Source organism: Mytilus galloprovincialis, chromosome 13 (genome assembly GCF_965363235.1).
Source record: "Mytilus galloprovincialis chromosome 13, xbMytGall1.hap1.1, whole genome shotgun sequence".
NCBI classification, from domain to species: domain Eukaryota; kingdom Metazoa; phylum Mollusca; class Bivalvia; order Mytilida; family Mytilidae; genus Mytilus; species Mytilus galloprovincialis.
In genome coordinates this window covers 59,114,945-59,138,886 of record NC_134850.1, presented here as the reverse complement: position 1 = coordinate 59,138,886, position 23,942 = coordinate 59,114,945, and the positions used below count along the sequence as shown (strand labels likewise).

Genomic DNA, 23,942 nt, shown 5'->3' with positions numbered 1-23,942 from the left:
CAGCAATACAACAAAAAACTAAATGAAATGGGATTCAGTAAGCTTGATATATATCTAAGATATCTGCATAGTTTGATGATAATCCAAGTTGATTTGAAAAAGTTATAAAAATAATTAAAGATGCCTATCTGAATTTTTATATAATAATTTTTTTTTTACATATTGTAAAATTAAATTCTTTCATTTCACAGCAATAAATCAAACTACCTAATAAGCTTGAATTTTGTAAGATCAAGTTTTAATTTAGTTAGACGGGCTGATTTACACCAGTCAAAACTAAATTTGAAGGTCAAGACTAGTCGAGACAGGTCGAGACTGGTTGAGACTGAGTCGAGACTAGTCGAGACAGGTCGAGACAAGTCAAGACAGGTCGAGACAGGTCAAGCCTTGGTCAAGACCATTTCAGACTACACAAAGATCATCAAGTACTGAATCAGACTAATTAAGTAAAGTCGAGACCTAGTCGAGTACACTTAAGTACAGTTAAGTACAGTCGAGTAAAATGTGTGCTCGATTTTACTGGTCGAGCACAAAAACTGGTCAATTCAGACTCTGAGCAGTTTATAGTGTATAAAACGTATATGAGGAAAGAATAAATTAAGTCAAGTTGGTCCCGATGAAAATATTTTACAATGCATCTAATTATAATTGAGATCGGGGTTGATTCATTATTGTAAACAAATCTGTCCGATATGTATAAGTCGATCTCGTCGATCCGTGCACGTATCCTGATACGTGAATAATGTAAACGCTCTACTTAGCGTTTCACGACGTTCCTCAAAATAAGACGATTTCGATGATTTCAAAGAAAGTTTCAGGCGTTCAAGCATATTATTGATGAGGTCAATTTACAATCGATTTCGGTATGTCTGAAAAAAATGCATAGTTTTACAAATAAAACTCAGAGTGGTCGTATAGATATTCTTTTCATGAATAGTCATTTACAGGAGTTGCCAGTCTTTCCAGGCCATAATTGATAATTTTCCTTTTGGCAGCAGTTCGCATGAATGAATCCGATACATTAATTTCCAAATTTACACAGATTTATTTTAATATAAATTAAATTTAGAATTAATTTTCTACGGAAGCCGATAAGGGCCATTAAAAAAAAAATTTTATGTCGTAATTACGACATAGCATGTCGTAATTTCGACATAACATGTCGTTACAACGACATCGCTATGTCGTAATTTCGACATAATATGTCGTTATAACGACATTGCTAAGTCGTAATTTCGACATAACATGTCGTAATAAACTTTCGACGTTTGGACAAATTGGCTACTGTTTTGTAATGTGTGGAAGCATTTTATTCCTTTAAGACCCAAACATGTAGTTAATAAGAAAAGAATCTTGGCATTTTTTACTCTTCGTGTACCTAACTTTTGTTTTGAATAATTATAAAAAAAATACGCGTTAAATGCTTTGAAAAATGAAATATCAACTTGGACAAAATGGCTACCGTTTGAAAAACGACTGTGTAGAGAAGATTTTATTGAATCAGCAATATTTGAACTCACGAACAATGAGGCAAATATTTGTACTTTTGTTAGATATTATTATTGTCTTACTCTTTTTATTCATTTTCTGCTACTTACAAAATTCACTTTCAGTCGTTGAGATGACGAAAAACGTCGATGGACATTTTTCTTATTCCCGCTTAATATGAAGCCACCGAAGTCAAATAAAATTTGGCAAAAATAACGGCTTTAACGCCACAAAGAACCGACACCTGTCGTTGTTCCTGCCAAGTATCAAGAAGATCAGAGAATAAGAAATAGGATCACTATACATAAGATTTAAAACAGTTTTTCATAAATGTAACGTTGGACATCCGGTTTTTTTCACATAGCTTTGCTAATCTAATCATCAAATATACTAGATATTACTTAGTATATGATCAAGAGCTGTAAAAACATAATTTGAAACATATATTGAATTTGTTTTAATATTGGTTCGTGTTTTCTAACATTTTTATTTTGTTTTGCGGATGAAATTTCGAAGATTCTGTTTTAAATCCTAGAGGTTGTAGGAACATCGTGTCCAACGTTTGAAAGTAGAAAAAGAGCAATCAATATTTCAATTCACCCTTATTACACGAAGGCATGTAGTTAGCGCTTGTTTATAGGTAGGACTGTGTGTCAGTTCTCACGTAATTCCACACTAATTTGTTCGAACAAGTAGAAGGTTTATAAGACCTTGACTGACTCTGCATCCCTTCCACGGTCGGTATCTTCAAGCAATTTAAAATTTGGATCTATAAATTATATAAGTTTCTCAAAGAAGGTAACCAAAGAAGGTGACCAAAGATTTTGCAACGATACAAATATTAAACTTTACAATATGAATAAATATCTTTAACCAATGAATTCAAATAGCAAAAGCTTTGCAATTAACAAATATATACTTATTAAGCATCATGTAAATTAATCAACAATGAAATACTTTAAATATGAAATTTGGAGTTTTTCCAAGGGAGCTAATAATTAATAATGTTAACACTGTCTGCCACACAGCATTTCGGGGCCTCTCCCTCTGGTATCTTTCGTCCCTCTTTTATAGCTGACTATGCGGGGGCTTTTCTAATTATTGGGGGCATTATGATAACATATAGTTGTTAATTTCTGTGTCATTTAGTCTCTTGGCAGTCATAATACATATTCTTTTATATACATAGCGATGTCGTTATTACGACATGTTATGTCGAAATAACGACATGTTATGTCGAAATAACGACATGTTATGTCGAAATTACGACATGTTATGTCGAAATTACGACATAGCGATGTCGTAATAACGACATGTTATGTCGAAATAACGACATGTTATGTCGAAATTACGACATACCGATGTCGTAATAACGACATGTTATGTCGTAATTACGACATGCTATGTCGTAATTACGACATAATTTTTTTTTTTTTGAATGGCCCTTATCGGCTTCCGTAATTTTCTCATATTTTTGTAATACTTATATTCATTTGTACATACTCATGATTTTGTTGCATTTCTTCCCGTTTCCGTTTCCTTTCTATATTTTATCATTTCCCGAAGCTTTCTTTGTCGCAAAATATATTAGGTGGTTAAACATTCGGGATTCATGTATTAAATTTTCTCATTTCCGTATTTTTGTGGCATATCCTTTGTTTGTTAAAATTGCCAGCAATGGGTTTTCCATATTTTATATTATTAACAAAAAAAAAAATAATAAAAATAAACATGTTACTTTTGACGCTTTAAAACTTGCAGATAGACAATGTTCCTTATACAAATCAATTATGCTATAAAAAAAAACAACCTAAGATTCCGATATGTTTTTATATATCCATCTCATTTGGTCAACATTTGAATGTAAACTTAAACTTAAACTTTCAAATAAATTGGTTGTATTGTAATTCATACAATCATGTGTTTTTTTACTTGTCAATATAACGCAGCACTTTCAACCGCAAAGATGAGCAACTCCGGCTTTTAAAAAGACATCCACCGTGCATTTGATGAATTGTTTGGGTACATGATTTTGCCCTTAGTAGTCCCTTGTGCGAGAGGGTCCTGATGAAATGAGTGTAAAATAATATAAAGATATTTACGCCAAAGATGTCGATGGAAAAAAAAGTACAAACACAAGTAAAACATTGAAGAGTTTGATGTGTTCTCTATTGTTTTTATAGGTCCTTCACCGTTTTTGTGAACGTTTCAAACACTATTCATGGCTATCATGCATTTTCTACTTCGGAATCTTCTGGACGTTTCAGGGCTGTAGATCTATGTTTATTAGAATGATCAAGAGCCCTTTTACTTTTCCTTAAATAGATTGTATGCAGTGATCCCCCGATTTTGCAAATTTTATGGCAACGACCAATTGATGAAAATCTTAGAAACGTTCTTGGGCGTACTACATGTGACATCTTAAAAAAAAAGCAGCCGATGGTACGATGTATAGTATCTTCACCGAAATCACTTAATCAGCTTCAATCATTTTAAAACGTGTGAAATTTGTCCTCTAGTTTAAGTTGATATGGGAGTATAAACCTAAACAGATATAATTTTGTCACACTTTGCCAAATTGTAGTATTAATTGTGATAGGTTTGAAAAAAAGAATGAAAATTATAGGTCACTTAGCAATTTCTCAAGTTCTAGGTTGTGGCACAATGACAAATTTTTGTATGGATTATACAAGGGAAAAAACATCATTTTGTGACAAGAAGCTAAACTGAATGATATAGTTGTAAAATAAAATACGAGAAGATAGCTTTAACAAAATGCTTTAGGAATATCAAAAAGAAAAGATAGGGTTACTGTTCTTTTTTCCAGTTAAAATAAGAAATACATTTTTTGTAGCAACACTTAAGACTTAAGGGTATGTATCACAATGAGGACTAACGACAACCACTTATCTACAGACTCATGACTTTGGACAGGCACATACAGTATTTAGCGGGGTTAAACATGTCTGAAGGAGTCAACCCTCCCCAAACCTGGACTAACATGCAGTTCTGTAATAGTACAAATATAAGAACAAACTATAAAATGCACACACAAGCAAATAAGAAGATGGGCGTCAAGTTGGTTACCTATTCCCTATTCCCTATTCGTTACCTATTCCCTATTCCCTATTCGTTGCCTATTCGTTACCTATTCCCTATTCCCTATTCGTTACCTATTCGTTACCTATTCCCTATTCCCTATTCGTTACCTATTCGTTACCTATTCCCTATTCCCTATTCGTTGCCTATTCGTTACCTATTCCCTATTCCCTATTCGTTACCTATTCGTTACCTATTCCCTATTCCCTATTCGTTACCTATTCGTTACTTATTTGATTTTTAATATCCTTCCCCCTTTTTAATTATGGCATGGAATAGTTTAATATGGCTGCCGTTACCATGGAAACGGCACAATTGTGAAAAAAATGAGCTTTTGGTTTTTGGTGAACTGTTTGGATATGCTTCCACTCAGAATCATCATATTTTAAAACAATGTAGGTGCCCACTATATACAGGTGTTGGATGATTTTGGCGATCATTGGAACTACTATGTTGCCATGGAAACTACACCAAAATTTTCAAAATTCTCAAAATGCTCAAAACTTCATGAAACTTCACAGTAATGATGAGCAACATTGGAGTTGGAATTTCCAAAATAGGTCTTGTTACCATGGAAACAATGCAAAAAGGTCAAAAATTTCAAAAATAAGAATTTTCCGCAAACTGGATGAAACTTTACAGGAATGGTAACTGGCATAGGCAGAGTTGGATTTTGAAGTTAGAATTTTCAAAATGGCCGCCGTAACCATGGAAACAGCAAAAATATCAAAAATTCAAAATGTTCAAACTTAATGAAACTTTGCAAAAATGTTACTAGACATCTGTAGATGCTCTCTTTGACTTTGGAATTGTCAAAATGGCTGTCGCTCACCCGGTAATAGGGGGAAGGGGTGCCTTCCGTTATTGCTAGCAATTACAAATCTAGTTGTTAATAGTCTTACATATGGTAATAGTTCTGAATTGGTTGAGGTAAAATGATCTTTTTATGACCTATTTATATGTGTTTGTGCTCAACCGATCCTTTTACTTCATGTTCGATACGCATTTGTTCCTTACTTGTTTTTTATACGTTCTACCTTTTAACTGCTTTATGTCCGTATGTTTGAAGATGGATCTTGCTTCGACGGGATGAAATCACCGTGTTAGCGCTTGCGTAAAAACGAAGATGTGGTATGATTACCAATGAGACAACACTCCACATTAGACCAAAATGACACAGAAATTATCAACTATAGTTCACTGTACGGCCTTCAACAATGAGCATAGCCCAAACCGTGTAGTCACCTATAAAAGGCCCAGACATGACAACCTCATACAATTCAAACAACAAAACTGACGGCCGTATTTCATATACAAAAAAATAAACGGAAATATGTAACACAAAAACAAACGATAACTACTTAATTTCAGGCTCTTGTCTAGGGACAGGCACATAATTACATAATGTGGTAGAGTTAAACATGTAAGCAGGGTGTACATCGTTTCGGAGCATGCTATTACCTTGTTTAATTCGTTCCATCACTCGCTTATAATTCGCTTATAATACGTGTATCTTACGTTGCACCTTTAAAAACATGATTTTCAATTGTTTTGTTGTCTCTGGTGGAAGATTTGGGCTCTTAGAGGTGATATAACTCTATAAGTGCATTTGTATCCGTTCCAGCGGTCGGATAATACCCTGTTAAATATTCGTTACTAATTCGCTTTTAAAAAGTTTGTTGTACGTTGCACCTTTTAGAAAAGGATTTCCAATTGTGTTCATATCTCTGGTGGTAATAATGTGTTCTTATAGATGAAATACCCCTATAAGCGCATATGTACTCGTTCCAGCGATCGGTTAATACCCTGTTACCTATTCGTTACCTATTCGTTACCTATTCACTTATAGTACGTTTGTTGTACGTTGCACCTTTTAGAAAAGGATTTTAAATTAAATTCATATCTCTGATGGTAACAATGTGTTCTTAGAGATGAAATGACCCCATTAGAGCGCATGTACCCGTTCCAGCGCTCGGTAAATAACCTGTTACCTATTCGTTACTTATTCGCTTTTAATGCGCGGGGTATACGGTGCACCTTGAAATAAATCTTTTTTAATTGTGTTCAGGTCTCTGGTGGTAAGAATGTGTTCTTAGAGATGAAATTACCCTATTAGCGCGCATGTACCCGTTCCAGCGCTCGGTTAATACCCTGTTACCTATTCGTTACCTATTCGCTTATAATACATTTTTTTATACGTTTCACCTGTTAGAAAAGGATTTTCAATTATGTCCAGGTCTCAGACGGTAACAATGTGTTCTTAGAGATGAAATGACCCCATTAGAGCGCATGTACCCGTTCCAGCGCTCGGTAAATAACCTGTTACCTATTCGTTACCTATTCGTTTTTAATGCGCGGGGTATACGGTGCACCTTGAAATAAATCTTTTTTAATTGTGTTCAGGTCTCTGGTGGTAAGAAAGTGTTCTTAGAGATGAAATTACCCTATTAGCGCGCATGTACCCGTTTCAGCGTTCGGTTAATACCCTGTTACCTATTCGTTACCTATTCGTTACCTATTCGCTTATAATACATTTTTTTATACGTTGCACCTGTTAGAAAAGGATTTTCAATTATGTCCAGGTCTCAGACGGTAACAATGTGTTCTTAGAGATGAAATGACCCCATTAGAGCGCATGTACCCGTTCCAGCGCTCGGTAAATAACCTGTTACCTATTCGTTACCTATTCGCTTTTAATGCGCGGGGTATACGGTGCACCTTGAAATAAATCGTTTTTTAATTGTGTTCATGTCTGGTGGTAAGAATGTGTTCTTAGAGATGAAATGACCCTATTAGCGCGCATGTACCCGTTCCAGCGCTCGGTTAATACCCTGTTACCTATTCGTTACCTATTCGTTACCTATTCGCTTATAATACATTTTTTTATACGTTTCGCCTGTTAGAAAAGGATTTTCAATTATGTCCAGGTCTCAGACGGTAACAATGTGTTCTTAGAGATGAAATGACCCCATTAGAGCGCATGTACCCGTTGCTGCGCTCGGTAAATAACCTGTTACGTATTCGTTACCTATTCGCTTTTAATGCGCGGGGTATACGCTGCAACTTGAAATAAATCGTGTTTTAATTGTGTTCATGTCTGGTGGTAACAATGTGTTCTTAGAGATGAAATGACCCCATTAGAGCGCATGTACCCGTTCCAGCGCTCCGTAAATAACCTGTTACCTATTCGTTACCTATTCGCTTTTAATGAGCGGGGTATACGGTGCACCTTGAAATAAATCGTTTTTTAATTGTGTTCAGGTCTCCGGTGGTAAGAATGTGTTCTTAGAGATGAAATGACCCTATTAGCGCGCATGTACCCGTTCCAGCGCTCGGTTAATACCCTGTTACCCATTCGTTACCTATTCGTTACCTATTCGCTTTTAATGCGCGGGGTATACGCTGCAACTTGAAATAAATCGTGTTTTAATTGTGTTCATGTCTCAGGTGGTAACAATGTGTTCTTAGAGACGAAATTACCCTATTAGCGCTCATGTACCCGTTCCAGTGCTCGGTAAATAATCTTGTTACCTATTCGTTACCTATTCGCTTTTAATGCGCAGGGTATACGCTGCAACTTGAAATAAATCGTGTTTTAATTGTGTTCATGTCTCAGGTTGTAACAATGTGTTCTTAGAGATGAAATGACCCCATTAGAGCGCATGTACCCGTTCCAGCGCTCGGTAAATAACCTGTTACCTATTCGCTTTTAATGCGCGGGGTATACGGTGCACCTTGAAATAAATTGTTTTTAATTGTGTTCATGTCTGGTGGTAACAATGTGTTCTTAGAGATGAAATTACCCTATTAGCGCGCATGTACCCGTTCCAGCGCTCGGTTAATACCCTGTTACCTATTCGTTACCTATTCGTTACCTATTCGCTTATAATACATTTTTTTATACGTTTCACCTGTTAGAAAATGATTTTCAATTATGTCCAGGTCTCAGACGGTAACAATGTGTTCTTAGAGATGAAATGACCCCATTAGAGCGCATGTACCCGTTCCAGCGCTCGGTAAATAACCTGTTACCTATTCGTTACTTATTCGCTTTTAATGCGCGGGGTATACGGTGCACCTTGAAATAAATCGTTTTTTAATTGTGTTCAGGTCTCTGGTGGTAAGAATGTGTTCTTAGAGATGAAATGACCCTATTAGCGCGCATGTACCCGTTCCAGCGCTCGGTTAATACCCTGTTACCTATTCGTTACTTATTCGCTTATAATACATTTTTTTATACGTTTCACCTGTTAGAAAAGGATTTTCAATTATGTCAATGTCTCAGGTGGTAACAATGTGTTCTTAGAGATGAAATTACCCTATTAGCGCTCATGTACCTGTTCCAGCGCTCGGTTAATACCCTGTTACCTATTCGTTACCTATTCGCTTATAATACATTTTTTTATACGTTGCACCTGTTAGAAAAGGATTTTTAATTCAGTTCATATCTCTGGTGGTAATAATGTGTTCTTTTAGATGAAATACCCCTATTAGCGCGTATGCACTCGTTCCAGCGCTCGGATAATACCCTGTTACTGATTCGTTCCCTATTCGCTTTTAATGCGCGGGTTATACGCTGCACCTTGAAATAAATCGTTTTTCAATTGTGCCCATGTCTCTGGTGGTAACAATGTGTTCTTAGAGATGAAATGACTCTATTAGCACGCATGTACCCGTTCCAGCGCTCGCTTTATACCCTGTTACCTATTCGTTACCTATTCACTTATAATACGTTTGTTGTACGTTGCACCTTTCAGAAAAAGGATTTTCAATGGTGTCCGTGTCTCTGGTGGTAACAATGTGTTCTTAGAGATGAAATGATCCTATTAGCGCGTATGTACCCGTTCCAGCGCTCGATAAATACCCTGTTACCTATTCTCTTATAATACGTTTGTTGTACGTTGCACCTTTTAGAAAAGGATTTTTAATTCAGTTCATATCTCTGGTGGTAATAATGTGTTCTTTTAGATGAAATACCCCTATTAGCGCGTATGTACTCGTTCCAGCGCTCAGTTAATACCCTGCTACTTATTCGTTCCTTATTTGCTTTTAATGCACGAGGTATACGTTGCACCTTGAAATAAATCGTTTTTTTAATTGTGTTCAGGTCTCTGGTGGTAACAATGTGTTCTTAGAGATGAAATGACCCTATTAGAGCGCATGAACCCGTTCCAGCGCTCGTTTAATACCCTGTTACCTATTCGTTACCTATTCACTTATAATACGTTTGTTGTATGTTGCACCTTTTAGAAAAGGATTTTCAATTGTCTCCATGTCTTTTGTGGTAACAATGTGTTCTTAGAGATGAAATTACCCTATTAGCGCGCATGTAACCGTTCCAGCGCTCGGTAAATACCCTGTTACCTATTCGTTACCTATTCACTTATAATACGTTTGTTGTACGTTGCACCTTTCAGAAAAGGATTTTCAATGGTGTCCGTGTCTCTGGTGGTAACAATGTGTTCTTAGAGATGAAATGACCCTATTAGCGCGCATGTACCCGTTCCAGCGTTCGATAAATACCATGTTACCTATTCGTTACCTATTCACTTATAATACGTTTGCTGTACGTTGCACCTTTTAGAAAAGGATTTTTAATTCAGTTCATATCTCTGGTGGTAATAATGTGTTCTTTTAGATGAAATACCCCTATTAGCGCGTATGTACTCGTTCCAGCGCTCAGTTAATACCCTGCTTCTTATTCGTTCCTTATTTGCTTTTAATGCACGAGGTATACGTTGCACCTTGAAATAAATCGTTTTTTAATTGTGTTCATGTCTCTGGTGGTAACAATGTGTTCTTAGAGTAAATTAACCTATTAGAGCGCATGAACCCGTTCCAGCGCTCGTTTAATACCCTATTACCTATTCGTTACCTATTCGTTACCTATTCGCATATCATACATTTTTTTATACGTTTTAACTGTTAGAAAAGGATTTTCAATTATGTCCATGTCTCAGGTGGTAACAATGTGTTCTTAGAGATGAAATTACCCTATTAGCGCTAATAGGGTAATTTCATCTCTAAGAACACATTCTTACCACCAGAGACCTGAACACAATTAAAAAACGATTTATTTCAAGGTGCACCGTATACCCCGCGCATTAAAAGCGAATAGGTAACGAATAGGTAACAGGTTATTTACCGAGCGCTGGAACGGGTACATGCGCTCTAATGGGGTCATTTCATCTCTAAGAACACATTGTTACCGTCTGAGACCTGGACATAATTGAAAATCCTTTTCTAACAGGTGAAACGTATAAAAAAATGTATTATAAGCGAATAGGTAACGAATAGGTAACGAATAGGTAACAGGGTATTAACCGAGCGCTGGAACGGGTACATGCGCGCTAATAGGGTAATTTCATCTCTAAGAACACATTGTTACCACCAGACATGAACATAATTAAAAAACAATTTATTTCAAGGTGCACCGTATACCCCGCGCATTAAAAGCGAATAGGTAACGAATAGGTAACAGGTTATTTACCGAGCGCTGGAACGGGTACATGCGCTCTAATGGGGTCATTTCATCTCTAAGAACACATTGTTACCACCTGAGACATGAACACAATTAAAACACGATTTATTTCAAGTTGCAGCGTATACCCTGCGCATTAAAAGCGAATAAGTAACGAATAGGTAACAGGTTATTTACCGAGCGCTGGAACGGGTACATGCGCTCTAATGGGGTCATTTCATCTCTAAGAACACATTGTTACCACCAGACATGAACACAATTAAAACACGATTTATTTCAAGGTGCAGCGTATACCCCGCGCATTAAAAGCGAATAGGTAACGAATAGGTAACAGGTTATTTACCGAGCGCTGGAACGGGTACATGCGCTCTAATGGGGTCATTTCATCTCTAAGAACACATTGTTACCACCTGAGACATGGACATAATTGAAAATCCTTTTCTAACAGGTGAAACGTATAAAAAAATGTATTATAAGCGAATAGGTAACGAATAGGTAACGAATAGGTAACAGGGTATTAACCGAGCACTGGAACGGGTACATGCGCGCTAATAGGGTCATTTCATCTCTAAGAACACATTGTTACCACCAGACATGAACACAATTAAAAAACGATTTATTTCAAGGTGCACCGTATACCCCGCGCATTAAAAGCGAATAGGTAAAGAATAGGTAACAGGTTATTTACCGAGCGCTGGAACGGGTACATGCGCTCTAATGGGGTCATTTCATCTCTAAGAACACATTGTTACCGTCTGAGACCTGGACATAATTGAAAATCCTTTTCTAACAGGTGCAACGTATAAAAAAATGTATTATAAGCGAATAGGTAACGAATAGGTAACGAATAGGTAACAGGGTATTAACCGAGCGCTGGAACGGGTACATGCGCGCTAATAGGGTAATTTCATCTCTAAGAACACATTCTTACCACCAGAGACCTGAACGCAATTAAAAAACGATTTATTTCAAGGTGCACCGTATACCCCGCGCATTAAAAGCGAATAAGTAACGAATAGGTAACAGGTTATTTACCGAGCGCTGGAACGGGTACATGCGCTCTAATGGGGTCATTTCATCTCTAAGAACACATTGTTACCACCAGACATGAACACAATTAAAACACGATTTATTTCAAGGTGCAGCGTATACCCCGCGCATTAAAAGCGAATAGGTAACGAATAGGTAACAGGTTATTTACCGAGCGCTGGAACGGGTACATGCGCTCTAATGGGGTCATTTCATCTCTAAGAACACATTGTTACCACCTGAGACATGGACATAATTGAAAATCCTTTTCTAACAGGTGAAACGTATAAAAAAATGTATTATAAGCGAATAGGTAACGAATAGGTAACGAATGGATAACAGGGTATTAACCGAGCGCTGGAACGGGTACATGCGCGCTAATAGGGTCATTTCATCTCTAAGAACACATTCTTACCACCAGAGACCTGAACACAATTAAAAAACGATTTATTTCAAGGTGCACCGTATACCCCGCGCATTAAAAGCGAATAGGTAACGAATAGGTAACAGGTTATTTACCGAGCGCTGGAACGGGTACATGCGCTCTAATGGGGTCATTTCATCTCTAAGAACACATTGTTACCGTCTGAGACCTGGACATAATTGAAAATCCTTTTCTAACAGGTGAAACGTATAAAAAAATGTATTATAAGCGAATAGGTAACGAATAGGTAACAGGGTATTAACCGAGCGCTGGAACGGGTACATGCGCGCTAATAGGGTAATTTCATCTCTAAGAACACATTCTTACCACCAGAGACCTGAACACAATTAAAAAAGATTTATTTCAAGGTGCACCGTATACCCCGCGCATTAAAAGCGAATAAGTAACGAATAGGTAACAGGTTATTTACCGAGCGCTGGAACGGGTACATGCGCTCTAATGGGGTCATTTCATCTCTAAGAACACATTGTTACCATCAGAGATATGAATTTAATTTAAAATCCTTTTCTAAAAGGTGCAACGTACAACAAACGTACTATAAGTGAATAGGTAACGAATAGGTAACGAATAGGTAACCGGGTATTAACCGATCGCTGGAACGAGTACATATGCGCTTATAGGGGTATTTCATCTATAAGAACACATTATTACCACCAGAGATATGAACACAATTGGAAATCCTTTTCTAAAAGGTGCAACGTACAACAAACTTTTTAAAAGCGAATTAGTAACGAATATTTAACAGGGTATTATCCGACCGCTGGAACGGATACAAATGCACTTATAGAGTTATATCACCTCTAAGAGCCCAAATCTTCCACCAGAGACAACAAAACAATTGAAAATCATGTTTTAAAAGGTGCAACGTAAGATACACGTATTATAAGCGAATTATAAGCGAGTGATGGAACGAATTAAACAAGGTAATAGCATGCTCCGAAACGATGTACACCCTGCTTACATGTTTAACTCTACCACATTATGTAAGTATGTGCCTGTCCCTAGACAAGAGCCTGAAATTAAGTAGTTATCGTTTGTTTTTGTGTTACATATTTCCGTTTATTTTTTTGGATATGAAATACGGCCGTCAGTTTTGTTGTTTGAATTGTATGAGGTTGTCATGTCTGGGCCTTTTATAGGTGACTACACGGTTTGGGCTATGCTCATTGTTGAAGGCCGTACAGTGAACTATAGTTGATAATTTCTGTGTCATTTTGGTCTAATGTGGAGTGTTGTCTCATTGGTAATCATACCACATCTTCGTTTTTACGCAAGCGCTATCACGGTGATTTCATCCCGTCGAAGCAAGATCCATCTTCAAACATACGGACATAAAGCAGTTAAAAGGTAGAACGTATAAAAAACAAGTAAGGAACAAATGCGTATCGAACATGAAGTAAAAGGATCGGTTGAGCACAAACACATATAAATAGGTCATAAAAAGATCATTTTACCTCAACCAATTCAGAACTATTACCATATGTAAGACTATTAACAACTAGATTTGTAATTGCTAGCAATAACGGAAGGCACCCCTTCCCCCTATTACCGGGTGAGCGACAGCCATTTTGACAATTCCAAAGTCAAAGAGAGCATCTACAGATGTCTAGTAACATTTTTGCAAAGTTTCATTAAGTTTGAACATTTTGAATTTTTGATATTTTTGCTGTTTCCATGGTTACGGCGGCCATTTTGAAAATTCTAACTTCAAAATCCAACTCTGCCTATGCCAGTTACCATTCCTGTAAAGTTTCATCCAGTTTGCGGAAAATTCTTATTTTTGAAATTTTTGACCTTTTTGCATTGTTTCCATGGTAACAAGACCTATTTTGGAAATTCCAACTCCAATGTTGCTCATCATTACTGTGAAGTTTCATGAAGTTTTGAGCATTTTGAGAATTTTGAAAATTTTGGTGTAGTTTCCATGGCATCATAGTAGTTCCAATGATCGCCAAAATCATCCAACACCTGTATATAGTGGGCACCTACATTGTTTTAAAATATGATGATTCTGAGTGGAAGCATATCCAAACAGTTCACCAAAAACCAAAAGCTCATTTTTTTCACAATTGTGCCGTTTCCATGGTAACGGCAGCCATATTAAACTATTCCATGCCATAATTAAAAAGGGGGAAGGATATTAAAAATCAAATAAGTAACGAATAGGTAACGAATAGGGAATAGGGAATAGGTAACGAATAGGGAATAGGGAATAGGTAACGAATAGGGAATAGGGAATAGGTAACGAATAGGTAACGAAGAGGGAATAGGGAATAGGTAACGAATAGGCAACGAATAGGGAATAGGGAATAGGTAACGAATAGGTAACGAATAGGGAATAGGGAATAGGTAACGAATAGGTAACGAATAGGGAATAGGGAATAGGTAACGAATAGGCAACGAATAGGGAATAGGGAATAGGTAACGAATAGGGAATAGGGAATAGGTAACCAACTTGACGCCCATAATAAGAAGATGATTGCCAATTGCCCGGTCTGTATTTAAGTTAGCAAGGAATTGTTACGTCATATTTCTGTGTATACGGAATTCGAAGTCAATCCATAAGGAAATAATTCTGTACATTATCAATGGTATATAAATACACGTTTTCTGTGTATAACATAAACGTTATGATATAGACACTAAAAAAGACATATTATTTTACACTGATACCAGGGGCGGATCCAAGAATTTGGAAAGGGGGGTGAAGTTTGTTAAATTTTGCCGAGCGGAGCGAGGCGAATTTTTTTTTGGTCGTAAAAACATATAATAAGTGTAAAATGCACATTTGAAAACGGTTCCTGGCGTGGGGCATGTATATTCTATAGTTGCTGTAAAGTGTAAGTGTTGGACATTTTTATGCTGTTTTCTCCCTATTGATATTCTATCATAAAATGATAGTGTGGATCCAAAGCTATATGTACTGATATATTTGATGTCGGACTTGTCAGTAAAAAATAGACAAGGAAAATTCTCGTTTGTTTTACATGTATGTTAAGTTAGCATAACCTCACAGATTTCTTGTTGTAAACAAAAAATACGTCGGGCTATAATATTCGATGAAATATACAATGGGACCGACACGAGTTAAAAAGTCAAACAAACAATTTTCTTTCAAATGTTTGGTTGATATGTTTCACCCGACAAAATTAAGGGAGCTGAGGGGTTCCAAATCAACCAAAGGCTACAAATGAGTCTGAAATGACAACGAATTTATGAATGACGGTCGACAAATGGAGACATAAAGGCCACACTCAGCAGTCAGGTTGCAGTCTGGTCTTGAATAAAGTATTCGCTATATCAGTTCGGCGAAACACAAATTCCGCCGCGTCAGACATGCAAACCCCGGCCTTAAAAAAATACGCCCGTTTTTTATTCATCATGTTCATTTAATGTTAAATAATTCTGTTGGAAATTTTCGTTTCTAATAGCAAAAAAGTGGACAAGATTATTGTTTTCAATCCAGATACGGCCAGATTTTTATTTAATGCAAAAATCAGAGTCGTATTTTTTTTTCTCTCTGAAATACCTTAGACTGCCTCCTCAAATCAAATGGTTCGTACCTTAGACTTTAAATCTATCTAGATCTTATACTGACTGGGGATCATTATTAAGCTATCAAGTTATTTCAAAATAGGCTGGGGCGTTTGGGGTTAAACATGTTTACGTAGGTAAATAATATTGCTGTGGATTTTTTTTTTCATGAGAGGGTTTCTGTTTGGTTGAAATTGGGAAATAGAAGTCAGTACGTTCTTTCTCAATCCTAATTCGTTTTGAAGCTATGATGGTTGTCATCAGGCCTCAACCTAAGCAATCATGTTATACTGTAATTTGAGTTTCAAAATGACTAAGTGACGTTTGTTTGACGCACTGGTCAACTTCATCATAGCGAATCACAAGACTTTGACATAATCAGTAAATATATAACCCCGTGAAATTGCGGCATAAGTCCGTGAACTTCGGCACGGGTTACATTAAGTCTGTAGGTCTATAATTGACACTATGGCTGCTTTAATCGCAAGACCGTATAAAAATATATACAAATTTATTAACACAAGTTTACAGTTCGAAAGCTAGGGGAAGACTGCTCCAGCAACAGTTTACAAAACATAAATTAATTCAAAGATAAGGGTATTAAAACATTATAAAAGGTTCTTATAAAATATAAATATACTTGTCCAATGTTATGTAATAATAATAGGATTATTGTCCTCCGGCTAAACTTTATAAAATAGCGACAATTGCTTTTGTAGTTCGAGTGTTAGATACATGTATTATCTCTCACACTTTTGACAGCCATCGGATTAAGTTGTAAAAATATATATATAGTAACTCTATAATCTCTTTAGATATTTGAAATAAGAAACATTATATTTAAGAATAAAGAAACATTTACAACAAGAAATATTCAACTTAAAACTAAAATGGGAAATAATCAATTTAAAACGAAAGGTCATATAACTATTCAAAACGAGAGTTCATATAACTATTCAAAACGAGAGTTCCTATAAAGCACTTTGCAAATAATAGTAAAAGTTCCCAATGTCACTTTTCTTCCGGTTATATTCTCCACTGCTTCCCCGAAGTGCTCGTCCCGAGCACAAATTGCTACATTTCGTATTTGGGTTTGTAATGTTATTTCATCTATGGGTAATTCGTCTTGGGTAAATCGTCTTTGGGTAATTCGTCTTTGGGTAATTCGTCTATGGGTAATTCATCTTTCTGGTTGCTGAAAGTGTGTACATACTGAAAACATCACGAACATAGAAAATGCACATACTAGACCTTTTAATAGATATACAAAGGCGGTATGTGGAGGGGTTAAACATAGTAGGTATTCTGAGGAGGGGGACTATTGACATAAATATACTATACTCTGAGGAGGGGGACTACTGACATAAATATACTAAAACACGATGAGGAGGGGGTCTCCTGGCATACATATACTAAAACGCTCTGAGGAGGGGGGATTAACACAAATATACTAAAAATATTCAGTTTCACTTGACAAATCGAGAAGAAAAAAAAACATGACTCTATAATATGTATAGATATATAAACAACAAAGAAGTCGCTTTTATCATAATCATAAAAGTAGGACTAAGTATCCGAGTATTCAATGAATTACAGAAAAAAAGGGGGGGGGCAATAATGATCATTGACCCGTTTAGGATTCTAACAAACTACACTAGACTGTCTGGAAGATTTTCGAAAATACTATCAAGAATTTAAACCGATTATCAGATTATCAGTGGATATTTCTACCTTGTAAGCAGGTTTTGATTAAATATAACAAAGCATTTTTCTGACATGTAGTATACAAGTCCGTGAACTTCGGCACGGGTTGCATTAAGTCTGTAGGTCTATAATTGACACTATGGCTGCTTTAATCGCAAGACCGTATAAAAATATATACAAATTTATTAACACAAGTTTACAGTTCGAAAGCTAGGGGAAGACTGCTCCAGCAACAGTTTACAAAACATAAATTAATTCAAAGATAAGGGTATTAAAACATTATAAAAGGTTCTTATAAAATATAAATATACTTGTCCAATGTTATGTAATAATAATAGGATTATTGTCCTCCGGCTAAACTTTATAAAATAGCGACAATTGCTTTTGTAGTTCGAGTGTTAGATACATGTATTATCTCTCACACTTTTGACAGCCATCGGATTAAGTTGTAAAAATATATATATAGTAACTCTATAATCTCTTTAGATATTTGAAATAAGAAACATTATATTTAAGAATAAAGAAACATTTACAACAAGAAATATTCAACTTAAAACTAAAATGGGAAATAATCAATTTAAAACGAAAGGTCATATAACTATTCAAAACGAGAGTTCATATAACTATTCAAAACGAGAGTTCCTATAAAGCACTTTGCAAATAATAGTAAAAGTTCCCAATGTCACTTTTCTTCCGGTTATATTTACCAGCGAAAATTATCTTTATAAGTAAAGAAATAATTGTCGCATGAAAATTAAATACACGGGAAATGGCAAAGTTCACGAAGTTTACGGAAAAAAAGGTCCGAGCAAAAAGGGGGGGACGTACGCCCTCTACGCCCCCTCTGAATCCGCCACTGGATACCGCCCAATATTTGTTTCTAAAGTGTCGGACAAATTGGATGTCGGATTAATGGGCTGTCGGAGCAACGGGTTGTCGGACTATTGGGTTGTCGGACTAATGGGTTGTCGGAGCAATGGGCTGTCGGAACAATGGATTGTCAGATTAATGAACTGTCGGACTAATGGGCTGTCGGAATAATGGCGTGTAACCATTAAAACCTTTACACAAATAACATTTCCGGATTACGGTTTCAGTGATACTGTTTTTGTTTTGGTTTAACACGCGAATAACTATAACAATATAAGTTTTACGATGATATGAGGAAAACATATTGTAGGAAAGAAACGGAACTCTGATCTTTTGCACACAAAATGAAACGTTGCACATTACGTTTTTGCGTAAAAATGAAATAATAAAGTGTCATAATTCCTGGTATTTTAAATTTCGGTTCCTTATTTTTTTTAATTCCAAGTCTAATGTAATGAATTCAATCAGAAATCACAACATTTTTATCGAACTAACCAGTCTACGTATTTATTTATATGCTAATCTAAAGCAAAATGGAATTGCTACCATCATTCTTGCGCGACGTCACATGCGCTACCAACATCGTGCGCAACGTCACATACTATCATGTTAATATAGTTTTTCAAAATGTTCACTAACCAAAAGAAAAAACTTAACCGCAACAATGAAAACCGTATTGCTACAATTTTGTACCTTTAAAACAACGAAAAGTGAAAACTGCAGAGGAAAATAAAAACTTAAGTTTAAATTTTCCTCTGAAGTTTTCACTTTTCGTTGTTTTAAAGGTACAAAATTGTAGTAATACGGTTTTCATTGTTGCGGTAAACCGTACCGTGACCTGTACGTTATTGTTGTTTTCATCCTAAATACAAAAAAGTAGATTGCCAATGGATAATTTTAACCCGAGACCAACATGAAATATATAGAAATTTACAGATTTAGGTCAACCTGCAACCTTCAATACTGAGCAAAAGTCATAACGCATTGTAAGCTATAATAGGCCACGAAAGGACAAATGTTCAACGATTCAAGCGTGGTATGTATGTACAATCAAATGTGATATACAGCAACAAACAACAACCACTGAATTACACGCTCCTTATTTGGGACGTCAATATAAAAAAGAAGATGTGGTATGACTGCCAATGAGACAATTCTCCACAATAGATCAAAATGACACAAAAATTAACAACTATAGGTCATCGTGCGGCCTTCAACAAAGCCAATACCACATATTCAGCTATAAAAGTCCCCGAAATGACAATGAAAACAATTCAAACGAGAAAACTAACGGCCTAATTTATGTAAGAAAATGAACGAACAACAATTATGTAATATATAAACAAACAACAACCACTGAATTACAGGCCCCATGACTGGGGACAGGCACATACATATGAGACTTCCAACTTATCTGTTATACTGATGCCGAGTAAATGTAAATATATTCATCTTACCTTGACATCTTTAGTGATTTATAAATACAAAATATGTATTTATATATATAATTGGTTTCCTGTAGTAAAATGTATTGAAATCATGTTCGTTCAAGCCTATCGTTTACAGGGTGATGAAATACAACATGATGATTATAATGTAATCTTAGGTCATATGTTTATACACGGATCAATTTACATTACATGTGTACCTGAATAAATGAATCAACAGTTTAGAGAATGTCATAGCTTAACAAATAGGACTAGTAAAAAAGCAGATAGAATAGAAAACGATCGAATTGATTTAAGAAACTTTGAACATCTGGGAGAGAAGGGGTTTAGAACTATTCGGTTAAAGCCATCGGCTGCCATTGGGGTATAAAAGCAGGAGCTATTCCTTGCTCTTTGTTTATTTTTATTTTCATTGGTTTTCTATAAAAAAAATTTATCTCGCAGCTAGTGACCTTTTTATAAAAAAGATGCGTTTTTCTCGTAGCTAGTGGCTCTTTATTTACATAAAGACAACTTGGTGATTTATTGTATAAATCAAAATATTTAAACAAAGATCGAATTTTATGTTTTCAGAATCTATTTTAAAATTCAAATAATTTAAGGGGAGATAACTCTTTTAGTAAAATATATCTCTGGACTTTTATTTGCAGCAATAAAACAAGTTGTGTGACACCATTTTTTTCTAATTCTTAAAACATTTTTATTTTAAAATTCTATCCCATACATTTTTTTGTATGCACACAAATGCGTTTTTCATGAACAATCTAACCAAATTTAGGCAATTTTCAACGACTCATAGTTTGGAAAATAGCACTGTGACCCATAGTTTTTATTATATTTTTGAAAAGAGCATATTAACATCTTCATTTTGGCAAAGTATAAGAAAATTCTATCTCAAGAAAAATCCATCTTTAATCTACCGTAACCAGTTAGCTAGAGATTGTTAATGCATGCATTATTCGTGTTCAGTCATTAAAAGGAAAAGAATGTCAGCATTGAAAGTGAGACAAAAGTTTTACCATTTCATTGACAGATCCGATCCACCAAAAATAATTCTTATCCAGGTGAAAACGTTAACACTTATTGTTTTTAACATATATCATGAAATCAAACAGACCTATAAAAATCCAATTGCACGAGGTTGCAATCTAATAATACATATGTTTATGTTTAAATCGGTTTATGTGATCGTCGGCAGTATTCAGAGGTTAGCTTTGATAGTTATCCCACTCGGACGCGGTGTGTCAGTGTAAGATCACCCCGATGGCCGGAGGCCAGATGGCGATCTAACACTGACACACCAAGTCCGAGTGGGATAACTATTTTACATCCCAGTTGTTTTAGATTAGATGAAAAACCAATTCATAAAATCTTGTTTAGAACACCACACAACCATTATAATACACTTTTTATATTACTGCATAATATATATCCTTTAATACCCACGAACAGGATGAGAAGATAAAACAATATCACCTCACCCCACTGGCCAATCGGCCCACACTAGATCGTCACTTTATAAAAGAATCGACCCACTCTTGTTTACCGACTCGCCCCACTTTTGTGGTATGTGTGGTGGGTTGATATGCTAAAGGTCTTGAGTTCGACTCCCAGCATATACACTGTATTTTTTCTACATTTTGATAGATAATCTTTTCCGTATAATTAATTATAAGTTTTGTAGTGGATTTGACATTCCCGCCAAAATGTTACAGAACAAAGGAAAGCATACAAAACAAAGAAACTCAACCTGGGGTGATCTAGTACGGGTGATCCGGCTCAGATCACCCCTGTTAGAACAATGGAGCTGGGATGTAACGAGAGTTAATTAGATAGTGTCTTGATTAATATACACACGACAGTCTGATTTATATTATCGAGTACACGCTTTGTCAACTGTTTCTTTACGACTTATTAAAACTTTGATATACGTTTTAGTATGTTATAAATCAAATGAGAATTTGAGTCAAATCTGACAGCTAGTGCCCCTTTAATGTGATTTATCAGCATAATGAAGACTTTTTATTATCGAAGGCAATAATTTATACAATACAAAATTATGAATTTCATTGGCGTTTAATAATCTTCACCACCATATTTGAATACAACTTACAAATGTTTTAATATAACTACAATACACATAGTTCTAAGTTCTCTTTTAGAAAAAGTAATTCTAACTTGTTGTAATGAAGTTAGTATAGAATTTATCAAAGAATGATGTTTTTAATTTTCCTTTTAACTTAGATTTATTAGGGTTGTCACTACACAACTAAGCATGCGAAACGTAAAAGTTTATCAGTAGTTGATCTCATATATGCATTTGATATTGATATCATTTCATATTTTAGACTCCATTTATGAAACTATATAGAGCAGTGAATTTATATTTTTTTAAATTAATTTTATATGTAGATTCAAATAATGTTCACTTAAAACGATAACTTAAAACTTCTTCAGATCTTATATAGGATGTTTAGTTCAGTGTAAAAAGAAATTAAGGTAAAGCGTTTTTCTCTATTTTACAAACACTTTTTCATTTCATCTACAGGAAATTTAAAAACAGGAAATTGAAAGAACCATCTGAAAACAGTTATGACTATGTAAATGCTTGACATACTGTTAACTTACAATAAATGTATATGTTATGTTTACCGGGCTCCAAATTATGAAGTCAGAGGCTGATTTTTATATCTATTTCTTTTCTTTTTTTTCGGTGGGGAGTGGGGATGTCTGAAATACTTCCCCTAACGTTGTCATAGTACCCCATCCTTTTCACTATTCTTCAACCGCAACGAAAAGTTATTTATAAATTTATTTCAAAACTACGATTCTTACCTATTTTACGACAATTTTGTACTTTTAGGATAAATGCTGTGTCTGGTCTTATCTGGTTTATATTTCTGGTTTATAGAGTAACTGTACATAATATACATTCACATGAATCTTTTTATAACAACCGATTGTCCTTTATATAGATACATACATTTTAAAAACACATTGGAAAAAATGCTGCTAAATTGGAGTCGAGATTTGTTTACTAACGAGACAGCACTGCTTGAGTTCGTCTTGTGAAAATAAAACAAATAGCTCATATACAATATCTTACATCATAAAACAGTATTAGGACATTTACACAGTTAAAGGCTGGAGAAGAAAAATGATAGCGACGAAGATAAATAAAATAAAAAGTGCTGTCTTGCAAGGTGTATTAGAGGAACAAATATGAGAGCGGGTATAAGAATTTAACATATTCGGAAGAAATATGTTAAAAAGAATTTGTGTGATAGGTAGAAATGAAGGGAGAAAAAAACAATCTACGCGTAGTGTGTCCTGCATCAAAATGGAATGTATCTTTAATAATCTCGGGACTTTAATATGTTTCGGAAATTGTGGAATCGGAGCAATGGAAAGTAACATAAATGCAGACACATATGTGACCAGCCACGACATATCCAGGCTTATGAAGGTAAAACGTCATTGTGAGAAAAACACCGTTAACTATATGTGACTAGCCACTTCCAGGCTTAGGAGGGTACATTGTCTAAAATTTGCTTTTTGTATATTTATCTAGAATATTCCGAAACAAAACTCTCTGTCATGTTATTATGACATATTTGTTGTAATAGCAATGAAAGGAGTCATTTCGAATATTGGTATGAAAATGAGACTGTTCTATGACGGCTTTTATTTATTGAAGACACTAATTTATAGAATACAAAACTATTGTATTTATTGGCTTTTAGCAATGTTCAATAGCGTATTTGAATAAAATTTCAAAGACTTCAATTTACTACAATACAAACAATTCTTAGCTCTATTTTAGAACATGTAATTTAAACTTGTT

At 35.3% G+C, this 23,942-nt stretch overlaps 1 protein-coding gene and 1 long non-coding RNA gene across 2 annotated transcripts in view; one reads left to right on the top strand and one right to left on the bottom strand.

Moving 5' to 3' along the window:
* Positions 1-20,263, bottom strand: part of LOC143057779 (sulfotransferase 1B1-like) — a 73,784-nt gene extending 53,521 nt beyond the window's left edge. Inside the window, exon 1 of the mRNA XM_076231173.1 lies at positions 20,108-20,263. Within this exon, the coding sequence (XP_076087288.1) occupies positions 20,108-20,115 (8 nt within the window). The 5' untranslated portion in view covers positions 20,116-20,263. The remainder of the gene's footprint in view (positions 1-20,107) is intronic.
* Positions 1-23,942, top strand: part of LOC143057596 (uncharacterized) — a 174,247-nt gene that overhangs the window by 125,139 nt on the left and 25,166 nt on the right. The window lies entirely within an intron of this gene.